General features: G+C 40.1%; 1 protein-coding gene across 1 annotated transcript; it reads right to left on the minus strand.

Moving 5' to 3' along the window:
• Positions 1-22: 22 nt before the first annotated feature.
• On the minus strand, positions 23-8,122 carry scrt2 (scratch family zinc finger 2). Its single transcript, XM_085394360.1, has 2 exons — positions 7,561-8,122; positions 23-4,213 (listed from the first exon to the last, which is right to left on the minus strand). Exons 1-2 carry the CDS (start codon positions 7,718-7,720, stop codon positions 3,414-3,416), a joined length of 960 nt encoding a protein of 319 aa, XP_085250486.1. The 5' UTR covers positions 7,721-8,122; the 3' UTR covers positions 23-3,413.
• Positions 8,123-22,621: the final 14,499 nt, after the last annotated feature.

The following is a 22,621-nucleotide window of genomic DNA, read 5'->3' on the forward strand; positions in this document are numbered from 1 at the left end:
AGAGAGAGAGAAGGAAGATAAATAGAGAGAAAGAGAGGATGAAAGTGGAAAATCTTAATCAGTTTTTTTTTTTCTTTGAGGACCATATGGAAGGTTTCAAGCAGCCAACCATATGTTGAAGGCTTTTGTCATGGAAATCATACTTTTTGGCACTTTTTCATTGCGCAGCCAAGCCGGGCACATAAATAGAAGAAAATAAATTAAAAAGAAAAAAAATACAACTAAAAAGAAAAACAGAACATGATCAAATCTTTGAGAATACACAGAGTTTGAAGGTTTTTTTGTTTGTAACTTACAACAGATAGCTTTTTAATCAAGACACTCCCTGATTCACGTGGCCACCCAGACTGCAATTGGTACCTGTATTTGTCTTTTTTTTTTCTTTAAATAAAAAAAGACAGCATGAATAGAAAAAGAGCAATTAAATGTCTACATGCATTGTCATATTATTGCTGTGATATATTTACAAATATATTTACAAAATTATCAAAGAGGAACAATGTTTCCCTACGTCTAAATCAGTAGTTTGGAATCAAATTGTGCCTCCCTCTCTGCAATTAGTATTTTCTCTGAGGACTAGCTGTAATACTCGCAGTTTTAGATAGAAGCCTACAGGTATAATATATGTCCAATCAATCTTTTTTTAATGATCTCGGTGCCTTCTGCCTTAGTAAAGGTTTTGGAGATGCCTTATATGCCATGGTGAAATGTAAAACATAGAATAAGTTGGAAGCAGTGATCTCTGCATTAGTTCACTAATACAGCGACGTGTGTTCGGCAAGTTAATCAGGAGACAGGTGGTTTGGATGCTCTCATGCAGTGATTCAGCTGTAGCGGTTAGGCGAGCATTGACAGGATGATGGTGAAACGGGGAGGAGAGGACGGACAAACAGAGCAGAAGCTCATCTTTACGCTCTTTTATCCTCAGCATTGTGTTTTTGTTTTATTAAGGGCAAGCTCAGCATTACTGTGATCGTGCCATCCATTTGGAATATGCAAATAGCTGACAGTGCATTTGCCTGCTGGTGCTTGACCTTCCCCTTGGAGGTCGCTCACCGACTCAATTACGCTCCCTATCTGCAGTCTGTCTGCAAACACCTGTTATCCTCCCACACTCCGCCACCCTCCGCCAATCCCACTTCAGCACATCTCATCCTCGCTGCGTCTGTTTAGAAGCAGTTGGGACAGGATGAGGACGGCTGTTGGGGTGGGGAGGGATGCGGGACAAATGATGTGGGAGTTAGAAGTGCATTACAGCGCGTCGTTTTATTGCAACAGTCTTGAAAACTTTCTCCACCAAGGCAGTTCATGTCAAGATCATTTTCATTAGTGCTGGTTAAGATGTACGTGCAGCCAGCTTTATTCTGCCTCAGAGATTTCCTTCAACGGCACGTGACACGTTTGGGATCGGTTGCGACTTTATTTAACTATATTTAATTGCTTTATTATGTCAGTGTGTTAAATGAGATTTATTGTAAACCTTCTAGCAATTCAGTTACTCAAGCTGCCAGAAGATATTTTTGCACCTGCTTGGTCTGAACAACAGTAATACTTTCAGGTGAATACGAACAGATTTTGATACTTTCTCACAATTATTATTGCTTTTTCACCTTTGCAGACTTGGTGTAACTTAATTACACCTACATCATTTGACTTGTTTTTACATCTACATCCATGTCTATGTCGGCCGTTTATAAAAATTCCTTGTCGCCTGAGATTTAAAGACAGAAAGTCCCGGAAAATCTTCAGTAATGAGGAGGAAGAGGAGGGGGAGGTGGACTTTGGAGAAACCGTGAGATAAAGTTGTTTCATTTTATTGCCCTAGGTGGAGTTATGATTGTTATACATGTCAATTGCTATGTCAGGTAAGTTATTGCCACAAAAACAAAAATACTTCTGCAGTCATTCATTTGAAGTCTTCTAGCGCTGCTACTGTACATTGTTCCTCTTTAAAAAACTAAGTCCCATGGACTCTCTACAGTTTTCATGCATATAAACATTTTCTTTGAAAATCAGCAGCATCTTACAAGGTCAATGGATGTTCCTTTTTTAAAAATTATAAACCATAAATAAATACATGATAAATAAGCAAGTCTTCAATAAATACACAAAATCAGGTAAATAAATAAATAGATAGATAAATAGGTAAATAAATAAAGTATTTACATGATAAATAGATGGGATGCATCTAAACTGTGGGCGGAGCTTTTAGCGACATATAAAACAGACAAACAGAAAAATTTGACTGTCACTTTGTAACTGAGGGTGGGTGAGTCCATACCTTCACTCTGAGGTAACACTGGCGGAGGGGGGGGGAGCACCTCGAACACTGGGTGAAGATTGCTCGTAAAGACTGGAGTTTATGGAAGCCACCACGGTGGAGGAAGAACAACGAGTTTTCATTGCTATAGACGAGTCAACCGCACATGGCACTTATTATAACGACGAGATCATTTGGTCTGGCTCTCAGTGTCTGTGCATCAGGGTGAGACTATGAATTTGATCAGGCGGAGTGCGTGATAACCTGTTCAACAGGCCAACGTTTTAAAACCACTGCTCTTGCAGAATTGAATTGGATGACCTATGATCTTAAATAGCTTATTTAACTCGGCTTTTTTTTTGTGAGTACCCACAGTTACAAAGAAGCATTTGATTAAGAAGGGATAATCAGCACAAAAAAATAAATTTAGAAAAATCAAATAGAAAAATAACATCCATTGAATTGAAACACTGGTGTGGAAAAGGGGTTTGTGTGTTTTACCTTTTAAAATGATCTCCCTTTTTTGCAAATACTGTCATAGTTCACATTTTCATAAAAAGTTCATGTTGGCAGTTGCAAAAGAATTCAATTCTTAGCAAATAAAAAGCAGCATAAAAATACAAGAGGTCATTTTGTCTCTAAAAAACAAAAGAACACTGTTAGTCCTTTTTTATGTTTTTTTTTCTTTTTTCATTACTATTTCCTATAAAATATCAGGATTCTAAATATTATTACTATTGATATCAATATCATATTAGTCATTGATAAAAATTCACATGCCAGGCCTCATATATTATCGTGTGTGTGTGTCTGTGTGTGTCTGTGTGTGCACGCATGTCTTTGTGTGTTTCCATGTTCCCACATCCGTGGCAAGCATGTTGCTGAATTGTGTACATCTATCATCTACAGTCTCTATTTGGGGGAAGGTTGTTTGATTGTATGTTTCTGTGGACGATTAGCTACTGTGCAGGGAAAAAAATCCAGCATCTTCTGAAATTGTCTTTGCCATAATCATTAGAGTTTCTTCACGTAATCTCAGTGAAAATATTGCTTTCTAAAAAAAGGGAAGAAAAAAGGCATGGAGGGCAGAGTGAACAGGGTTATTGGTTGTGAACCTACAACAGGGGTTCAGTGTTTTACTTCTTCCTTGTGGTTAGTTGTCTGATCCAGAGTCATCTTCGTCTGCAGAGCCCTTGAAGCAAGCTGACTCATAGTGCTTGTTCAAGTAGGACTTGAGAGCGAAGGTCTTATTGCAGCGCTTGCATCTGTAGTGTTTGAAGGCAGAGTGTGTTTGCATGTGGGCGCGGAGGTTTGAACGGTCAGCAAAGGCTTTGCCACAGTGGGCGCAGGCAAAGGGCTTCTCCCCCGTGTGTGAGCGCATGTGACCTTGAAGCAGCCACGGCCTGCTGAAGGCTTTGTTGCACACCTCGCACTTGTGCTTGAGGTCGTGGGTGAGGATGTGCATGGCCAGCGCTGGCATGGATACGTACACTTTACTACAGGTGGGACACTTGCGGGCCATCTTGCTGTCCAGGCTGCGATGCGTCTGCTTGTGTCTGCTGAGGTTGGAGGAGGTGGCGTACGTCTTGCCGCACTCATTGCAGGTGTGGCGAGGCGTGCCGGCTCCCCTCTCCTGAGCCCCACCGTTGGCACTGCTGCTTCTGGAGCCTCCACCACGACTCTCCCCATCTCCCTTTCGCCTCGAGCGCCCGTCAGAGATGAAGAAGGCATCCATGGTGTAACCCTCGGCCAGGGCCTCCGATTCACCAGTGTAGAAGCCGCTGGCGGTCATGCCAGACTGGGGGCTGTCGGGGTGCTTCAGGTCAGGGTCACAGTACTCCCCTCCGCTGCTCACCTGGGTGTACAGGGGGTCTGACACTGGTGAAGCAAGCTTGTGCTCCATCTTCTTCTCCCCCTGGTATACAGATGGCGTGATGTAATCCTGGATGTATCCTGGACAAGAGAAACACACAAACACAGTTGGCCAAGGGTTGTGATGAGTAAGGACACAGTGACATGCTAATGATTACATGATTGTAGTGTTGCATGATGGTGAAAGACTGAGTGGCAGAGCTAATTTCATTTTTTCCACAACCCACAGGTTGTACAGACAATAGCTCAGTGATGCAGGGAAACGTGCAAGCTCAGCTGCGTTTAGAGAGGTTGCAATTTTACAATAAAGATGAGCGCTAGATAATAGCTCATCAAAGAAGTCTCCTGTGTAGGAAGATGCATATTAAAATCCTTCTTAAATGTAGTAGGCTCACTGACTGGCCCGTCTTTCACTGCGACTGCTGACATCAAAGAGAATTATATTTTAAGACTAAATCCTAGAATAAAAATCTCCCCTTTTTTTACTATTTTATTTTAAAGCTTTTTATACAGGTTTAACAAATTAAATGTGTTTCTTTGCTTGTTGTGAAACAGACTAATGTGATACATGCATATCTAATGCAGGTCTTTTGTGCTACTTCTTCAAGCAGGTTTAAACATGATGCAGTAGAGCAAGGCCCCTAAGTGATTTAAACTGCGCAGAGCATGGTTTCAGAGTGATATATTTTATTGGCATCATTCAAGTCTTTCCTTTCTCTCCGAAGCAGCTCAGTGCTACAGGAGCTAGAAGGCTGGCTGGCAGCTAAATGCATCAAAACGTAACTCGATCTAGCCTTACGTTATGAATCTCTGGAGCATATACTACCTTCAGGCTTGATATTCTATAGGTTAAACATAAGCGAGCAAACATAAAATGTGGTGAAATTTCCTTCCCCTGACAAATAGTGCATAACTGCAGAAAAAAAAGCCATTCCTGCACCGTGTGCAGCAAGCAGTGGAAATTAGGTATTGACTTCTTTTTTAATGAAATTCAAAGTTTTGAAGTGATCAATAGGCTATCATCTGTAAAAATAGTGCAGCTGTTAGAACAGCTGAGTGCTGGAGAAGACAGAAATAATGCAAGAAACAGATCAAGTACCTGCAACACACAATAGCAGTCTATTGAGTGCGTGCTTGATATTGTGCAAAATGGCATCATGCACGTTTTTTGTGAAGAAGGTCACCTGTCTGCAGCAGTGAGCACACTGAAGTACCTCCAAGAAACAAGCCATTAAGAAATCAGTTGAAGTGCTCTCTTACTGCAGCGTCTCCATTCCCAAGGGTTTGAGTTCACACACCCACTTTGTCAAAGACATGACCATGACACCCGGGGACAGGGAAAACACCAGGCCTGCGCACACATTATTGTGCTGCACTGCATGGCTTCACTTTTTTAAATGCACAGATGGTGTTTGTCAGAAAGAGAGGAACACTTGTTTTCAAAACCAGATTATTAGAAAAAACACATGTTTATTTATCCTTTAAAAACATATTCTTATAATTACAGTTAAATAGGCAAGTGCTGCTTCTGCTTCAGAAATTAAATCCACCTGTTTTGCAGCCACACTATTAAATGTTATGAATATAATTGCATGCTACAAATCGCAGCATGGGCTTTTTCTGCTTTTTTTTTTTTTTATCAGCAAAGCATACTTTGCTGCATCAGTATAAGCGGAATTGTTTACTATGTTTCAATTACCCAAGGTCAGACACGAAGCTTTAGGACTCGAGCTGTATCAGCCTTTACAGCCCATAGACTCATTTCTGTAATGCAAAGCAAGCATGTAATTAATGGACCCTCTCAGCCACCCCTCTTTGTTGTTCGACAGACACTCAAGTCAAATGTCTCCACAATGGGGGGAAGAAACTCTCCTGGCACGGCAGAAGTGCTGATGTTAGGGATTTCAGCCACGCTGAGGATTCTTTTTTTTTTTTACCTTTTTTTTTTAACTCGGCATGAAAAGAACAATTCTTTTGTTAGAATTAAATACCTTTTGTCAAAATTAATGTTTTGCCTTATTGTGTTTTCTTTCTTTTTAATATAATGCATTATTCACGGTGTTGAACAATAGATTCAAGAACAATAGAGAGTGACAAAAATTATACAAATGGATTTCTAATTATTTTAAATCTTGCAGAAGGAAAACTAAAAAACAGAATTAGTGTAAGCTGCACTATATGATTAAATATATAAAAACGTTTTAACAGACATAATTTTTTTTTGTCTTCACCTGGAAGTTATTTAGAGTTTTGTAAACCTGTTCAGTCTCTTTTGCCCCGAATAACATTTTTTTTTTTAAATCCCCCGTCTTTTGAATTTCACCTTGTTGCTGACAAGGTTGAATAACAGGTGGGTATGAACACAGCATTTAGCCGTGGACCGTGAAGCCTCTCTCGCCATGCAAACATCCCGAGAAACCACAACAAAGACTCACATATGGCCCACCAAACGTGGCCACAAAATGGAAGCGGCAGGCTTAAAGCGGACCGTGAAAGTGAAGGTCGCCTCACAGCTCTGACGGGAGCTTAGTGCGAGCAGTGAGTGTGGTGTCCACAGTGCAGCTATGTGCCTTTCTTCGTGTTTACTGTACATCTGTCACGTGATCGGCCTCATTGCTGCCCCAAGCATTTTTGTCTCCCTTTTCTCCTTCCCCTCACTATGCCTTTAACCCAACTCCCCACCTCCCTCCTGGCTCTACTGTACACTGTGTTAATGTCTCTTGTGGCGGCGATAGGCCTGCACGGCTGAAACTCTAACCCCTGCTAGTTTTCAAATGCCCGGAAGGAAGAGAAAGATGTAGTGGAGCGATGGGGGTGGGGAGACTGTGCATGCTCCATTTGGATGGGAAGAGGGGGGCAAGGGAGGATCGGACCGTGATCGGAACTCAAGGACAATAACAGCTAAGGACAAATGTATCATCTGATGCTCATCGCTCATATTCATGAATTTTTTTAGTCCACATGATGACCAGATATAGTCAGCCCATGTGCGTTCAGCCACCACAGGTTGGTGCAGTCATACAAATACGTAACAGGAGCTTCTCCTGATTAGACACACGTTTTGCTCCCTATTTACATAAACTAATCCGTGGCTTTGACCTGAATTGCGTCTGTCCTTCACTAGAGTCAAAAAACAAAAGTCTGGGAGCACACTGGTGGGGGTGGGGTGCCTCTGGAGAGGATTATTTAGGATACCAGTGCAAAAATCAGCTGGCTTAATGTAACATCTAAATTAATTTACATGCTACAAGCATGCTGTTGGCTGACTCAAAGGAAATTCTCACTCAACAACAAAGCAAAAGAAGATACCATCTGTGCTAAGTGTGGAAATATCAGGCATGCTGAAATCAGCACCGGAGCTGTTTACAGGCAGCAGCGCTAGCACATCTTTAACTGGAGCAGCTCGGACTGGAGGCATGTTAACTCACCATTCTCGCTGAGACGAACCCCGAGGCTGGTCACCGAGTCTGTGATGGAGCGTGCAAAAGTGAACGAGTCGTCCAGGTGGTGATGATGATTGGAAGTGGCCACATTGGACGAAGAGAAATCATCAAGCTTGATCTTCTTTACCAAAAATGAGCGGGGCATGTTTCAATGGATAAAAACACAGAGCTGAGAAAAACGCATGAGAGAACTGAAAAGACCCTTCTGAGGAAGCACACAAGCAGAGCTGGCTTGACGATAATCCTTGTGGTTAATGTGAAGACAAGAGCCAAAAACATAAGATAAGAAAGAAAATGGAAACCAGTGGACAACAAGGCTGCCGGCAATGCTGTGTGATACTCTCTGGCTCCCCCAGCTTCCCCCGGAAAAATAAAAAAATAAAAAATAAAAGCGATCCTGTTCAGCACTGGATAGCTCCTGTGATGCAGCAGGCTTAAGGGACCAGTGAGGAAGAGAAGAGATGGAGACAGACAGAGAGAGGAGGGAGAGAGAGAGACTGTCAGACTAGCTGAGATCAGCAATCACGCCAGCCTTTATATGGGGCACAGGCAGTGGAAGATCAGGTGGTGCTGCGAAATGGAGCTGCTTAGCTTTAATCCATCAAATGTCCCCGGGGACACACATCAAATTACTACTGAACCGTCTGTGCATTCGCACACAGACAGAGGAGAAAGAACACAGCCAGACCCCCACTGCTCCCACTGCTGCTCCCCCTCCTCCTCTCCTCCCCTCCCCCTTTCACCCCTCTTATGCTCCATGCTCAGAGGAGGAGTAAAAGAGGAGGGTAGACAATGGAGATGTGGATGAGAACACACTCAGTGTCCTGTCCCCCATTGTTTTCAGATGAAGTGGCACAGTTTATGTTTGTCTTGTACAGGCACGGCCTCCCTCATGTCACCTCCTTTACCACAAACAGCTTCAGATCTTTCCATCCCTTCGACACGCCGCACTGTACTCACATGCTGAGAGCACACATACAGTACAGAGGAGAGGCTATCAGAGCGTCTGGGAGAGCTGGACCTTTTTTAAAGCTGCACTGGATTCCAGCACTGCTGACGAGCTTGGCTACAGGGAAGTACAAGCGCCGCACAGCTCAGCTTCCCCCTCTCTCTCTCGCTCTCTCCCTCCCCATTACCAGTGCACAGATGTGTGTCCTGCCATGCGTGGCAGTGAATTATCTGATTAATTAATTACATCTTTTTTGATTAGGGTGAAATCCAGAATTAGATTCGTGCTCACTAAATTGGCTGCATATCTCTGGGTTGGTTTGTGTTTGTGTGAATTCATTAGCTCACACCGTGATTGTTATGCTGCATCATTTTTCATTAGAGATTTCATCACACGGGGGGAAAAAAAGACAAAACAAAATCTTGCAGTTGCCTCACAAAGCAGAAAACACAAATGATGCACCTGTTTGATTCACTGTCAACAGGAAGCACTCGCATCACATCACTAGTTTGACTAAATAACACATTATTGTACAAATATGAGTCAAGACTATTAAAAGAAAATTGTTCCTCTTTCTGTTGTAAGTAACATCAGATCTGTGTGTGTCCATGTGTGCTTTGCTTTTCTCTTCCTGTGGCTTGAGCGGTGCTAGAAAATTCAGTATGATACAAAAGTTTCTCAGATATTTCTTTCACTGAACATTTTATTTATAAAATGTTTTATTTTTACATTTTATTTATAAAATGTCAGAAAATATTTTTTTAAAAATACCCACCAGAGATTCCCAAAACCCAAGGTAAAATCTTCAGATTACTTGTTTACTCTACATATCAGTGAAAACCCCAAGATATTCAGTTCAACAGCAAAAAAATGAAATACCAGCTGTGTAAAGCTTTTACCAGATAACATATTTGATAATTGATTGTGCATCAGAGTGTCAAATTATTCATAGTTCGGGGGCCACATATGGCCAGTTTTATTTTGGGTGGGTCAGACCAGTAAAACCACTGAATAAAAACTAATCTGAAAAAGAAGCTTCCTTTTTATTTTTTCCCTTTTTTTTAGAGTGAAGCCCTGAAAATGTTTAATGTAAAATCCACTTACAAAACAAAATGTGGGTCAGTTGAGATTTTCTAAGAAGAATTTTAAGAAGCACAGTTTCAGGTTCTTCTGTAGACAGTCAGTAAGCTGTTATTATATGTGCGTGTACTTTTAACAGATCACAGTTGATCTACAAAATGACTGCACAAAACTGTAGCTTGTAGAGTATTTTGTAACTGAAACAACAACAACAGTATTTTACTTATCTACAAATTGAACAGCTTTAAGAATTTCTTTTCAGTTTTCATGCTATCAAAAGCTATTTTGGTACGGCTTGTTGGACCTTTCTCTTCTCCCTGCTTTTAATAATTAATTGAATGTCAGAATTAGCTGTGGTTAATTTACTGGCAATTAACTTGATTAATCTTTTTTTTTCTTTTATTTCAACATTCTGCCTTATTTAACTGGTAATACTATCACTTTTTTATTGATTGCATCTTGGATATTAACAGTAGTTGTTATAGATATTATAGAAGTCCAACATCAGGAGAACATGTTCAGTGTTTAGAGCCACTTGTGGATTCTCCTGAAAATGTCAGTTTTCTTGAGAACCTTTTGACTAATTTCATAAATATGGATTTTCCATGTTGATCATACTCTTAAAATTGAGCTTGAAAGTGGTAAAAGGTGGTGTAGATTTACTCAGACGTCTCGGCGTGCCCACTTCCTGCGGGCCTCCTAAATCATATTCTCCACTAACGGTGACCCTGTGGATCGGCCGCAGCGGGTGCCAAGAGTGGACGGTTTAAATCTGTGCGGTCAGGATTTATCACAAATATGTGATTGTACATTACAGGACAAGTTGACGCCGCTGTCACCAGGCTTATAGTCCACAGCCAAGGACGAGCAAGGTCAGGGGAAGAATAACTGTCTGAAACAACGAACTGCGGTGAAGTTTTGTTTTTCTGGTGAAATACATTTTTTAGTAAACACTCTTTGGTATGAGTCATCTGAGGAAGTATTTCTCACAGTGTAATCTATTCTGACTGATCTAATTGCAGCTGTTTTCTTGTTGTGATAATACATTAATGTTGCAGAGAGAAAAAACAAACATCTGTGTAGCTGCTGAGTTATTCTTCAGATTTCATTCCACAGAGCCTGGAGGTTAAATGAAGAATGAACCTTTCTTTGACTGATATTGACCTTTTTCTGCAGCTTCTTAAACCTGCAGTCTGTGTCTTCCTGAACTACAGCGCACCTCTGGCAAAAGCTCTTGTTATTCTGCTCTTTGTACAATGCAACAGAACGTAGTGTGCAGTATGTCGTTGAAGCATGAACTTTAGATCTGATACGCTCAAGGAGTTGTTAGTTAAGGGTAACATTTATTTTTGTTAGGGAGCGATATGACTTTTTTTTTCCTACCCTCTTAAATCTTTTAATTAATATTTAAAAAGTTTTAAGAAAATAAATAAAAAATAGAGTCATCGCAAGATGAAGTGCCTAAAATTTCACTTGTAACTGATTTCAGTTTTAAGTGCAACAAAATGTTTACATTTTGCTGTTGTTTCCCAGAAGCTTTAAAAAGTAATGCAGTAGGACAAAGCCCAAATATTAAACAGTTAGGAAAAAAGTGTATCTGACATTTTACCATAAGTACTAAAGAAGGTGTCTTTTCTTAGTAAGTCTCCAATTTAGTCCTGGGCACATTGTTAAATACACCCATATTCAGGGTTTACAGTGAATGGTCCAAAAAAATAAGAAAATATCCAATAAATGGAACTTTTCTGGAAAAAAGTGATTTGTTGATGTCAGAGGGCAGAGGAGAATGGCGGAGATGGAGATTCCCATCATGAATGTGCAGCTTTCATATTTTGTGTGATGCTGTCATGTCAATAAAGACCAAAGGAGGGCTGTTTTCAGCACTTTGCTCAATCTATGCCACAAAAAACAAAGGCAGTTGAGGCAAAATTGGGTCCAATCCATTTTGCTGCCTAATTGCAAAAATTCAGGCAACAACAAATTTTACAATTGTGTAAAGAAGCCTTAAAGAGGAATGTTAAGGTAGCAGTCAAAGGCCATAACATTAAGAGATGCTATGCAACAACTATATCAGTAACAGAAAATTCATGATTTGGAATAGTGAGTTGCTTTGAATCCTGACCTCAAACTAACTGAGATGTCACGGTGGGGGGGGGGGGGGGGGGGGGGGGGGGGTGCTGTGATCTTGAAGTTTGAGACATTGTAAAAATTGTGATGAACAGAAACAGATTTTGGGGGAAGTTGTGCAAATCTCAAGAAGCTGCAGGAACCATTTCCAGATTGCACTGTGAGTCATTACTTCCAGATTTAAAAAGCAGTTGGCGTGTTACTAGTTTAGTCTTAACTGTGTTTCAGTTTAATTTTAAATAAAATTATGATCAAACAGCATTTTTGAATAATCCAGTTAAGAAATCCAGGTACTTGCAAAGTGCATAACCTTTAATGAAGACAGACTACAAACTTCCGCTAAGGTTGTAAATTACATCTACACATCTACACAAAGATATAGAGTTTAGATTAGCTTATGACATTTTTGGGAAAAAAAATCAAGACAATGTCTGCAATTTCTTTATTATTTTTCAATCTGATATCTATGCATGAAGATTTATTGCACTATTTTGGACTATTTTACAGTAGTAGTGAATTCTTCAAATAAATTCTTGACTCCATATTTCAAACAGTTGGGCCAAGTTCCAACTCTGGTCAAATTTCCATGCAAATTATTGCAAATTAGAGTAACCCTGCTAACAAACAGACAAACTGTAAAAACGCTATAATGCTCTAATGCCGGTGAAAAACCGTCTTGAATATTGATATCGTCCACATCTCCCAGAATGATGGCTGGCAATTTGGCTTTGTGGAATAAAACCACCTGTAACTGGAAAAGGCATCAACCAGCATGTTTACACCAACATCTCATTAAATATTCTGTGCTCAGGCTGTTCCCCACATGGCTTTAATATGATCTGCTAATTAATTACTGCAACATGTAATCTCATATGAATTTTAATGTTAAATTATAGAATACATGCCACAAGTCTGCTACATGTTAGAGATGAACTGTGAAAAACAACACCTCAAACATTTCTACAGCAGCATGACACTTTTTTTTTTTTGCCAGTTGTTCCACATCCTCGCTCTCCTCCTAATGCCAGAGTTCTGGGCCACTTATGGCCCCCAGACTCCCACTGACATGTGGTCAGTGCCTCAGGATGTTACCATAGTGACTGCACCCCCGAAGGCTGGAGGGGCTGGAGGGGCTTCTCTTCTGGTCAGATGGTGGGAGGGCTGAGATACTATCAGCCTTATTAACATCCTGTATGGCCCTCCAGGGTTATGGAGATGACCTGCCCAGCCACATAAATGAAGTCAGTCTAGTTGATTTGTTCCTTCACACTGCTTCACCACAGAATTACTCCATCCATTTATTTTATTACAGATGTGTCTTTTCTCCTGACATAATTAAAGAGTTATTGCACAGAAAACTTGATTTTTCACAGAGATTCGCACACATAAAACCTGAAACCTGAGCTGCTCATATAATAAGACTCAGTTGGGTTAGTGGAAGAAAAGCTAAGAGTCCATTAAGTGTAAACATCTATTTTTTGCCTTACTTGAGAGTGTGAGTGACATAACAAACAATTGACAACAGAAAATGTGAACGAAACCTTGAGTGACAGCGTTACCGAAAAAGACATCCTGACAGACAAAACCCAAGACTTAAAGGATGAAGACCAAAAAAAAGGATTAATTGTGCAGTAGTGTGGAGATATTTTGACTATTTAAAGTTCAACAAAGAAGCAGAGCAGCATGCACTGCAAACTGTCGAAAGCATGTTACCACAAAGGCAGTTAAACACCACAACAAGACATGATGTCAATAAGCAGTGTCGGAAATGTTGGATTTAGGCAGCTGATTAAAATAACTGAGCTTCGTTAACGACTCCCTGGACATAAACATTTTCCACAGACAGCACTTTCCCAGCGGTACACAAACTGTAGAGACAGTTGAATGTCTGTGGCATCCTGTGGGGTCCTGAGGACAGAGATACCCCCTCTTCAATTTTACATAAAAATAATAATAATTTGCAAGGAATGATGAGCACAGATGCTAGAATCTAACTGTTCTGTTGGTGTACTAAATAAATCGGCAAAACCAAAATGGAGAAATGGTATTTTATGGCATTAAAAAAAGAACTTAAATATGCAACATGTATTTATTAAATTACAAAATACTTCTAATTTATTTCCTTATTCTGCCACAGCTCTTTCACTCCATTTGGTGCAAACCTTCCTTTTACACTGACAGTGATGAGACGTGGCTCAGTGAAGAAGGTCAGGAAACCAGTAATGAATGTGCTGTAGATTTCGAGTTTAACATGAAGTCTGAATGGACCTTAACTGCCTCCCCAGTCACACGGTATCTAATGCTGTTTGGCAGATAGTTCCGTGTATCACTCATGCCCTATTTGGCTTGTGTCTGCCTGTTGTCCTGTATGCATCTCCGAGCGTGTGTGCGTTTGTTGTCCACGGGCAACTGTTCAGTAAATAGGGCAATTAAGTGTGAAAAGCAGAAAGGAGCTAGCATGTTCCTATCTCTTTGGTGGGGGAGATAATTTATGCTAATAACATCTCTACTGCTCAAGCTGCCCAAAAATGATAGCAGACCCTTTTGGCTTCAGAAGAATCTTTTCATCCTCTTGGAGAAAAAAAAGTGGTTTCTCAACACCTTGCAAATAAGACAGCTGTGTGGCAGTGAATGGATCTCTCTCCCTCTCTCTCTGCCTTTCATCTCCAGATGATAATCTTTTCCCCTTCACTGTCTTGTATGGTGGATGTTTGTTCTTCATTTAGCCTGTGGAATACTTGAAACCTAGTTCCCCCTCTGTCTCCTCCCTGCTCTCTCTTATAGCCTTACACCCTGCATACAATCTATCATCATTTTTTCTTCAAGTGCCGTCAAAGGAAGTCGCAGTGTGTGTGAATGTATTACTGTAAATAGTATCCTATGCATGAGTGATATTTCTTAATAACACTTAAATTCGAGCTCAGTATGCTGTTCATGTGACATAAATTCCTCTGTCACACAGAGGCTTTGGGTGGCTGTGGAGAGCAGGGGCCATGCTGGCAGTTCAATAAATAATCCCTGTGAAAGTGAGCAATAAACCACATGAAATCTCTACCTCAGTCAGGAGCTCCCATGTCAGCCACTAAAGGGAAGAAAGAAACAGCAGCAACGTGATGACCAGAGACCATGGAGTGTCAGGGAAATTCAGTGACTTGAACAGATGATACAATAAATAACCACTGGCGATGCGAAGCTGACAGGTACTGAGTTAAACTAATCTTAAACTACGTAGACAGATATGAATATGCAGACTCGGTAGTTTATTGGTACCAGAAGGCTTCTGGTTGTAGTCCACTTGTAGTCTTGAATGCTAATAACCAATCGTGTTTAAGCAGGTTTTGGTCACATGCAGTCAGACTTGGGTTGCAAAACAGGGATTTCAGTTAGCAAAATGTAATCTCAAAACCATTGATGCTTTAGCTCTTTGTTTAAGCTTTTACTTTTATTGTCTGCATTCACAAACCATTACCAGTGGACAGAACAGGAAGCCTTGGTCCAGATGGCTGCTGACTACACCAGAAGCCTTGGCTCTCTGATCTCAACTTTGAGGCAATGCAACAACATGATGTGACACCAATGGCTCTCCACATACTGCATATTTGGACCATTGGCATCAAATTCAAATGCACCAGGTACTGACTAAGTGTCACATTTGAATGACCCAGTGTTAAGAAAAAGCTTAGGTACCTAAAGTAAATACTTATTTTTTTTAAAAGGAAATAAAGTTTAAACCAAGTATCTTAATTTGTCTTTGTTCACTATAAAAAAATAAATCCTGATCTAATTCAAGCATCTGATATCAAAGTAAAGCTTAACTTATTACTTTGTGCACAGTAAATAGGAAGTTAACAGTGTCTTCAGTGCAATGGGGACCTCTATAGTCAAAAAACCACCAGTGTTTCCATTTGAAGAAATCTGTATTCACAGTATGACTCTGTTCTGGGACCTCCCCACACTTCAATGGATATATGTGCAGCAGGAGGAAGACTGCAGTACGGAAAAGAGCAGGCATCAGTGACAACAGATGACACTGAGTCAGTTAAGCTATGTACACAATGGAAGTGATTTATTCAATGGATATTGTTTTTGAAGTTGATGACCGGTCGCTTGCAGACATCCCTATTCCAATCAGTTAAAGTTAAGTTTTATTTATATACTACCAAATCACAGTAACAGAAACCTCAAGCTGGTAATTCCAGTTTCTGATTGCCTAGGCAACCCATAAATATATTTACTATACTTTCTTCACTGTATTCTTCACTCTCATTGGAAATTCACTTTGGTCACTGGCCTAGAAGTACAGAAAATTTCATCTGGGATCCCACCTACTTCTCATTTCCAGCACTTTTTTCCGCTCGTAAACACTTGCAGTTGCTTGCAGTAGCAAAATGTGATTCAGAACATTCAAAACATTTCCAAAGTGGATGTAGCTTTAGATGCAGTATGATCAGAAGAGCTAGGGTAGAGGTGGGTTGCAAAGTGGGTGGCAGATTAACAGCAAATGTAAGCGGACTTTATTTCCCATAGCTACAGGAATTAGCACAGGTCATCTGCTAATCGGAAGGTTGGTGGTTTAAACCCTAGCTGCTCCATCTTCATGGCAAATATATCCTGGGCGAGATGCTAACCCCAGGTTGCTCTCTGATGCATCCGTCGAAGTCTGAATGTGTGTGAATGTTGGATAGAAAGTACTTACATGTTTTAAAAAAAAGTGCTTGTATTAATGGGTGAATGAGGGATTTTGAATAAAGCGCTTTGAGTGCCCAGGTAGAGTAGAAAAGCACTATATAAGAACCAGTCTATTTACCATTTGTTATTTAGAGGCTTATCAGCTAGTGTGCCTGGCACTGAGATCAGCTGATCAGCAGCAACTGTAGCTGAGTTTGACTTTGTGGCCTGCCTGAAGTAATGCTTGATTTATAGATTACATAGTAACGTAGTACAGTTGCGGGATTGCTTTTTTCAAATTACAGTTTGAAATGATTGCTTATGTTTACTAATCCCAGTAATTACAGTAATTATAGACACAGCACTGACGTGTGTGTCTATGCTCAATAGACTTTGTGGTCCAGGGTGTGTTTGCTGGAGGTGTTTCCAAAGAGAAGGCTGACTTCAAAGTTGTTCTATATGTTGTCAATTCCCTGCTGATATCATAAACCTCCTGAATAAACTAGATTTTCTCAGGATGGTGTGAGAATTTCAGCGCTTCACTAACAACAATATTAGTCTGTTGATTGTCAGTAAATCCAAGCTGCAGGTTGACAACTTGTTGATGCCGGGCAGGAAACTTCACAGGAGTAACTTTCCGAACACTGCTGGCTAATTTAGTTTATTGTGAAGGCTGGAAACAGGAAACAGCTTTGCTGGCTCTGTATAAGTGATTAAAAATCCTCACTAATTAGTCTGCTTTACTGTGTTTAATCCATGCTAAAACTGAAGTGTAAAAATGACACTTAACAACTCTATAAGAGGTGGCATGTGCCAACCAGCAGAGACTCCAGGAAGTTAATAATGCTCTCCAAGTAGTAGTCTAAATAAACCACATAAAGGAGGTAAATTTGTGAGTTTTGAAGGTGCTGGTTGGTGGATTTTAATACCTTCTAATTGGTAGAAGTCGTATTGATCTTCTTATCCTTGCAGAAATCCTATAAGCATATTTCTAAATTGTTAATCTGTCTTTAACAATGAATACATTTTGTGTAAACAATTGTGTGGTAGAGCAATTCTTCTTCTGCAAAATGCGTAAGTGTGTTCTTAGTAAAGCAATTTCATTTTCTAAGGCAGTAATTAAACCTTAACTATAATCGTCATCATCACACCTTGCTCTGATTTATCGAGAAATAATTGTACAGATAATCTTAGTCTAAATTAATTGGGTTAATTAATCACCACTGTGTCCTCGCCCTCCCTCAAATACAGGTATTGTAGGTCTTTTCACATTATGTTCCATCACAAAGGTCAGAGCAGTGGGTAATAGACTGTCGTTTCTAATTTGTACTTCCATGCAAAGGAAGAGCCAATGCATTAGTGAGATGATATCAGCCTGTTTAAAATTAGATAATAAATGGACGGATTTGCACGCACGCAGCATGAATGCAGCATGAATACAGCAGTCCGGCAGAAGGAGCAAGTCTGGAAAACAATTACACATGGGTTACTAATTTTCTTTTTGAAGATCCTCTACACCTGTTTGCAGCCAAGGGGACAAACAAAGATACTGGTTCCTGACATCGCGCCACGGTGCAGTTATATTAGAGAAAAATAAATAAATAAAAGAAATCTGCAACAAACAAATTTTCCACTAGGCAACACTGAGGCAGGCATTTTCAACTTATGTGTTTTTCTTACTGTGTCAGGGAGAGAGGTGAGATCAATTTCCACAGGATTAGGCTGCCTGGGGAAAATGATTGCTTTTTCTAATACTTAGTAACAATTTTTCAATTTCCTGTGGTCTTTGTTACTCTCAACATTTTTGCAAATGAGCAAAACAGAGGCAAGCAGCGTTGCTGCTCTGCGAACTTCACCTTGGGACCAAGCATCATTTGCATATATATTGAGAGCATACGTTTTTGGTTTATAATAGTCACCATTCTGGGGTGGGGGCGGGGAACCGGGGGCGGCTGGCAGGCATTCTGTCACCTGTTATGAGGCCCTTGTCCGTGAACATCCCTGGGAGACGAAAACAGGCGATAATTACGGTGCTGGGACTAAACTGGTGTTGTTCTCTCCCTTCACACTTTGTTGGAAATTTAAAGGAGAAAAAAGTATAACAAAGCCGGCTACAGGGCTCGGGTTTGTTTCTAAGCTGCTGGAGATTTTCAGAAATTCACAGAAAATGAAATTAATCTATCAGCACAGCACTGATTCTGTGGTGATTACAGTTTGAGTCTGGCACTAATAAATCCACACGTTCCACTCTTTGCACTTTCACAGGGGCTAACTATATTCATGCAGAATCAGAGGAGATGCACTGCAGATGGTCACATGACAAATGGCTTTATTGCCCCGTTATGGAGATTTGAATCATAATTGAGTGTCTCTACAGTGATGTGTGCACTTGGTATGACTCACAGTGAGTCTCTTGCTAGAGGACAGATGAGCTCTGTTGCTTCTGCTTCAATCTACTGCTACATATTTAGATTTCACCTCAAATCTTTTCTAACCAGCCTCAGTAATACATCTCTTTGAATACGTGTGCAACAATTTAATCTAATCTAAAGAAGTGTTTAAAAAAAAATAAACACTCAAATTGAATCTCCTGAAATGTACCCACTTTATATTTTTCACTCTGCTTTATTGGTTATCTGAAGTTGTGCAAAGAGCAATGTGAGCATGCACGTTTGCACACTGAGGCATGTGCACCACGCATCACTGCTTTTGTGTGTGTTGAGCGCTTTTCAAAGGGCACGCTTTTGTGCAGGCACAGATGATGCAGCTGGCAGAAACATGACTATTGCTGGAAGCACGTCCATGTTGGCACACATACAGAAAGCCCTGGCTCCTGGGTCACACTTTATATAGGCTGCATAAAGGCTGCTTGCCCGTCTGCTGTCTGGCCCATCAATAATGGCTGTGATGCACAGACTGTAAAGTGCAGAGATTTTTAAGTCTGGAACCTGAACGATTACTTAAACAGTCACTTAGCTAATTTCATAGCAAATAAAGATTTTCCTAAAAACCTGTTACTGATATATTCAAGTAAAAATGTCCAAAATTCCAACATACAACTTATTAAATGTGAGAATTATCTGATTTTTAAGCCCTAAAACATACTTCATTCATTTAACCTTGTCAATGTGCATGTGAATGTCGTCTTTCTTAGCAAAATGTTAAGAAGACAACTACTCTAGTGGGAACTACTAGTAGTAAGTCTTGCTTTTATATGCTAGTTTTCTTAAGAAAGTCCTTCTTACATAGAATTGGAAATAAGTGCCCCAAATAAAATGCATTAAAATTATTAAAAAAGAATCAAAGCTATGCAGACAGGCAAATAACAAGGAAAAGCTAGACAGATCAAATAAAAAATGAATACAGGTAATTTAATAACAGATTTAAGTCACATTAAAGAAGTTGCCAGTATGATCTCATTGTGCACTCTGTCCCAGAGTTTTGGGGACTTTAATGGGAGACGTCTGGTCAGTTTTGTTTGTTAGCCAAGGCTTTGGACCGTCCAGCAGCATCACCCATCACAGTCAAGCCAGGGTCTTGATTTAATGCAGAGAAAAGCTTTTTAATGGTTTAAAAGTGAACAAAATTCTAGAATCAATATTGACTTTAACAGGCAACCATAATACATTTTACATTGTTATATTTTTTAATGCAAGTTAAAATCTGGGCGTCATCCACCGACATTTGTGCAAAAAGGCAAACATTTGACATACTTTTGAAAGACCTCGCTGAGGTGAAACATGTATGTATTGGAAGCTTTAGTGGACCTTTGAGGAATGCCACATTTAATTAAATTAAAAAAGGCATTTTTTTTAGTACCTTTGAGTTTGTGTTTGTGTGTCTGTAGACACATTTCATCAGCATGATAGCATCACTGCTGCGCAAGAGCAAATCCCCAAATTTTATTTTGCACACGATTATTTCATGAATTTGGAAACATCTGGCAATTAATGAACTTTATTAACTAAAATGTTGTCATTATAAGTGTAGATTACTTTTGTGAACTTTAAAAAATATTCAGTTAAGATTTTAAAAAAATGTGAATTCAACTAAACAAATCAAGCTGAGATGGTGGGGAGAGAGTTTGGGCTCGATTTGGTTCACTAGATTTCCAACACAAAACAAAATCTTGCTTTTCATTGGAAAACAAAGTATAGCAATATAAATCCTTTTGAAAGGTTCTCCAGCTGTAGCCACGAGTACTCCTGTAATAATATGGTAATTCACCTGTATTCTCCTACATGTGATACGTCTTTGGGTTTGGATTGTTGATCACAGTAATCAAGAGCTTCCGGTTTCTGAAGCTATAAGAAATCGTTTTACACTAACAATTACGTGATCTGTGTGAACAATATTAAATGAAATGTATTTATTTGGCATCTTTGAAAATAAGTGGAGTTGACTACAGTGCAGCATTATGGAAAAGGCAATATTGGAAATAAGAAAACAAATTAAGATCAGCATAGAAATATAATAAATCATATATTCCATAAAATATACCTGTATTTACATACTTGAAGCTACAGTTAAGTTGCTTTCTTTTCAATACTCAAGTCAAAACCCAACAATCTAACTCTTAAAAGAAATTAAATTATTGTGCAATTCTTACAGAATCAATCATATTTCCCATGTAAAGATAGCTCCATTTATTCTGTAATTGCCTGATAAATTAACCAGCACAGACACCTGTCAAAACAGCAGACAATCTCTGTGAATCCACCTCCCAACAGGCTCATTTTGATGGGCTAAGTTGGTAATGACAACTCTCCAAGTCTGTCCCCTCAGGCTGAAGGATGAGAGCACCGCAGAGTTCTCTTTCCCCATCCGTCCCTATTAGGATAATGCATCAAATAGACATTTTAATTTGAAGTTCATTTTCTCCTCAAGGCTCTGTAAATGTCTGCAAGCACGCGTTCAGGAAGAGATAACCTTTCAGTGGGTGATCTTTTTGTTTTTCTGTCTTAATGTTCACTTATCATTTACTACGTTCTGGTATTGTGCAAGAGTGTAAATTTGTAAATTCCAAGGGGTCTTTTGAAATTAGGTGGCTTCCAGAAACGAGAAAATAAATCTTGATGTTCCGTGAATAAAGCTCCTCCTCCGTCTTGACTGAAAACAAAACTCCAGATGACTCATTGATTTCCACAAACAACCCAGATTGCCGGCAGTCGTACACACCACTGTGACTCTGAGGAAACCTCATCACTCAGCACTTATATTGTTGTGCACCCAGCGACCTCCTTTTTCAACCTAGCTAGTGTGACAATAACATGCGTGAAATGAGCGCCGAGGCCTGCCAGCGGTGCCTGAGCCCTCGCAGGGCCTGACACCTGCCAGCGCTCAGCTGTTCCTGCCATGCTTGACCGCATGTGGCTAATAAACAGACCTGTCCTTATCACTGGAACTCCATTAACGGGGGTCGCAGTCACCTGAATCCCTTGCCGGGGCGACATCAAATTACAAGGCAAATGTAATGGGTTTTGCTATGTAGCCACACACTGAGATAGTGAATTACACCAAAGGCCTGATGTTATTGCATGTCCCCAGGATGCTGGCTCTGTGTTTTATGATGACTACAGTGAAAACCAGGTCAGTGCTCAAATTGTCATCGTCTTCGCCTCCATTGCTCCAGTTCTATCTATCATGTCCATTCAAAGAGGGCACAAAGGCATGCAGCAGGTCATCTGCTTCACATGTCAGCCAGTGTTCAGTGCTTTGCTGTTTCAATCTGCAGCCACATACAGACATTAAACCACTCGCTTTATTTGTTATCTGTATCAGGTGAACTGGTCAAGCTGATTGGCCTGCTGTGAGATCCACAGGACCTCTGGTTGCTCTGGGACATCGAAAAGAGCGATTTAAAAACAAGTAATATTGAGTAATAGCAGTGCACTGATGTCATGATAAAATAATTGGAACGATAAAAGGATTAAAATTTAAAAAATTAAAACTTGAGTTGGTGACATCATCATCATGTTTGTTTGTTTTGTTTTTCATAATATATTGTCAGGCTGTAGCCAAGTAGCCAAACTAGGAGGCTGGGAAAAGTGCAGAAACCTGCAGTTTCCACCACTGGCTCCAAAAGAGAGTTCGCCCTATATACTTCTATGATAACATGTCCAAATAAACTCTATTAAAAAGCAGGTTTATAACCTCCAACAAAAGCTGGGTCTGGTCTCAGTAACAGGTTCACCTCTTTGCAACAACTCTACAGGGGATTGC

The sequence above is a fragment of the Rhamphochromis longiceps genome, linkage group LG20 (assembly GCF_057381845.1).
Source record: "Rhamphochromis longiceps isolate RC_006_pf linkage group LG20, R_longiceps_female_GT1.1, whole genome shotgun sequence".
Taxonomy (NCBI): Eukaryota; Metazoa; Chordata; class Actinopteri; order Cichliformes; family Cichlidae; genus Rhamphochromis; species Rhamphochromis longiceps.

Bases quoted from the DNA above. Each gene is read 5' to 3' on its own strand.
- scrt2 (XM_085394360.1), bottom strand. From the start codon at position 7,720: ATGCCCCGCTCATTTTTGGTAAAGAAGATCAAGCTTGATGATTTCTCT. The intron at 4,214-7,560 runs GTGAGTTAACAT...TCTCTTGTCCAG, and splicing joins GGTTCGTCTCAGCGAGAATG to GATACATCCAGGATTACATC.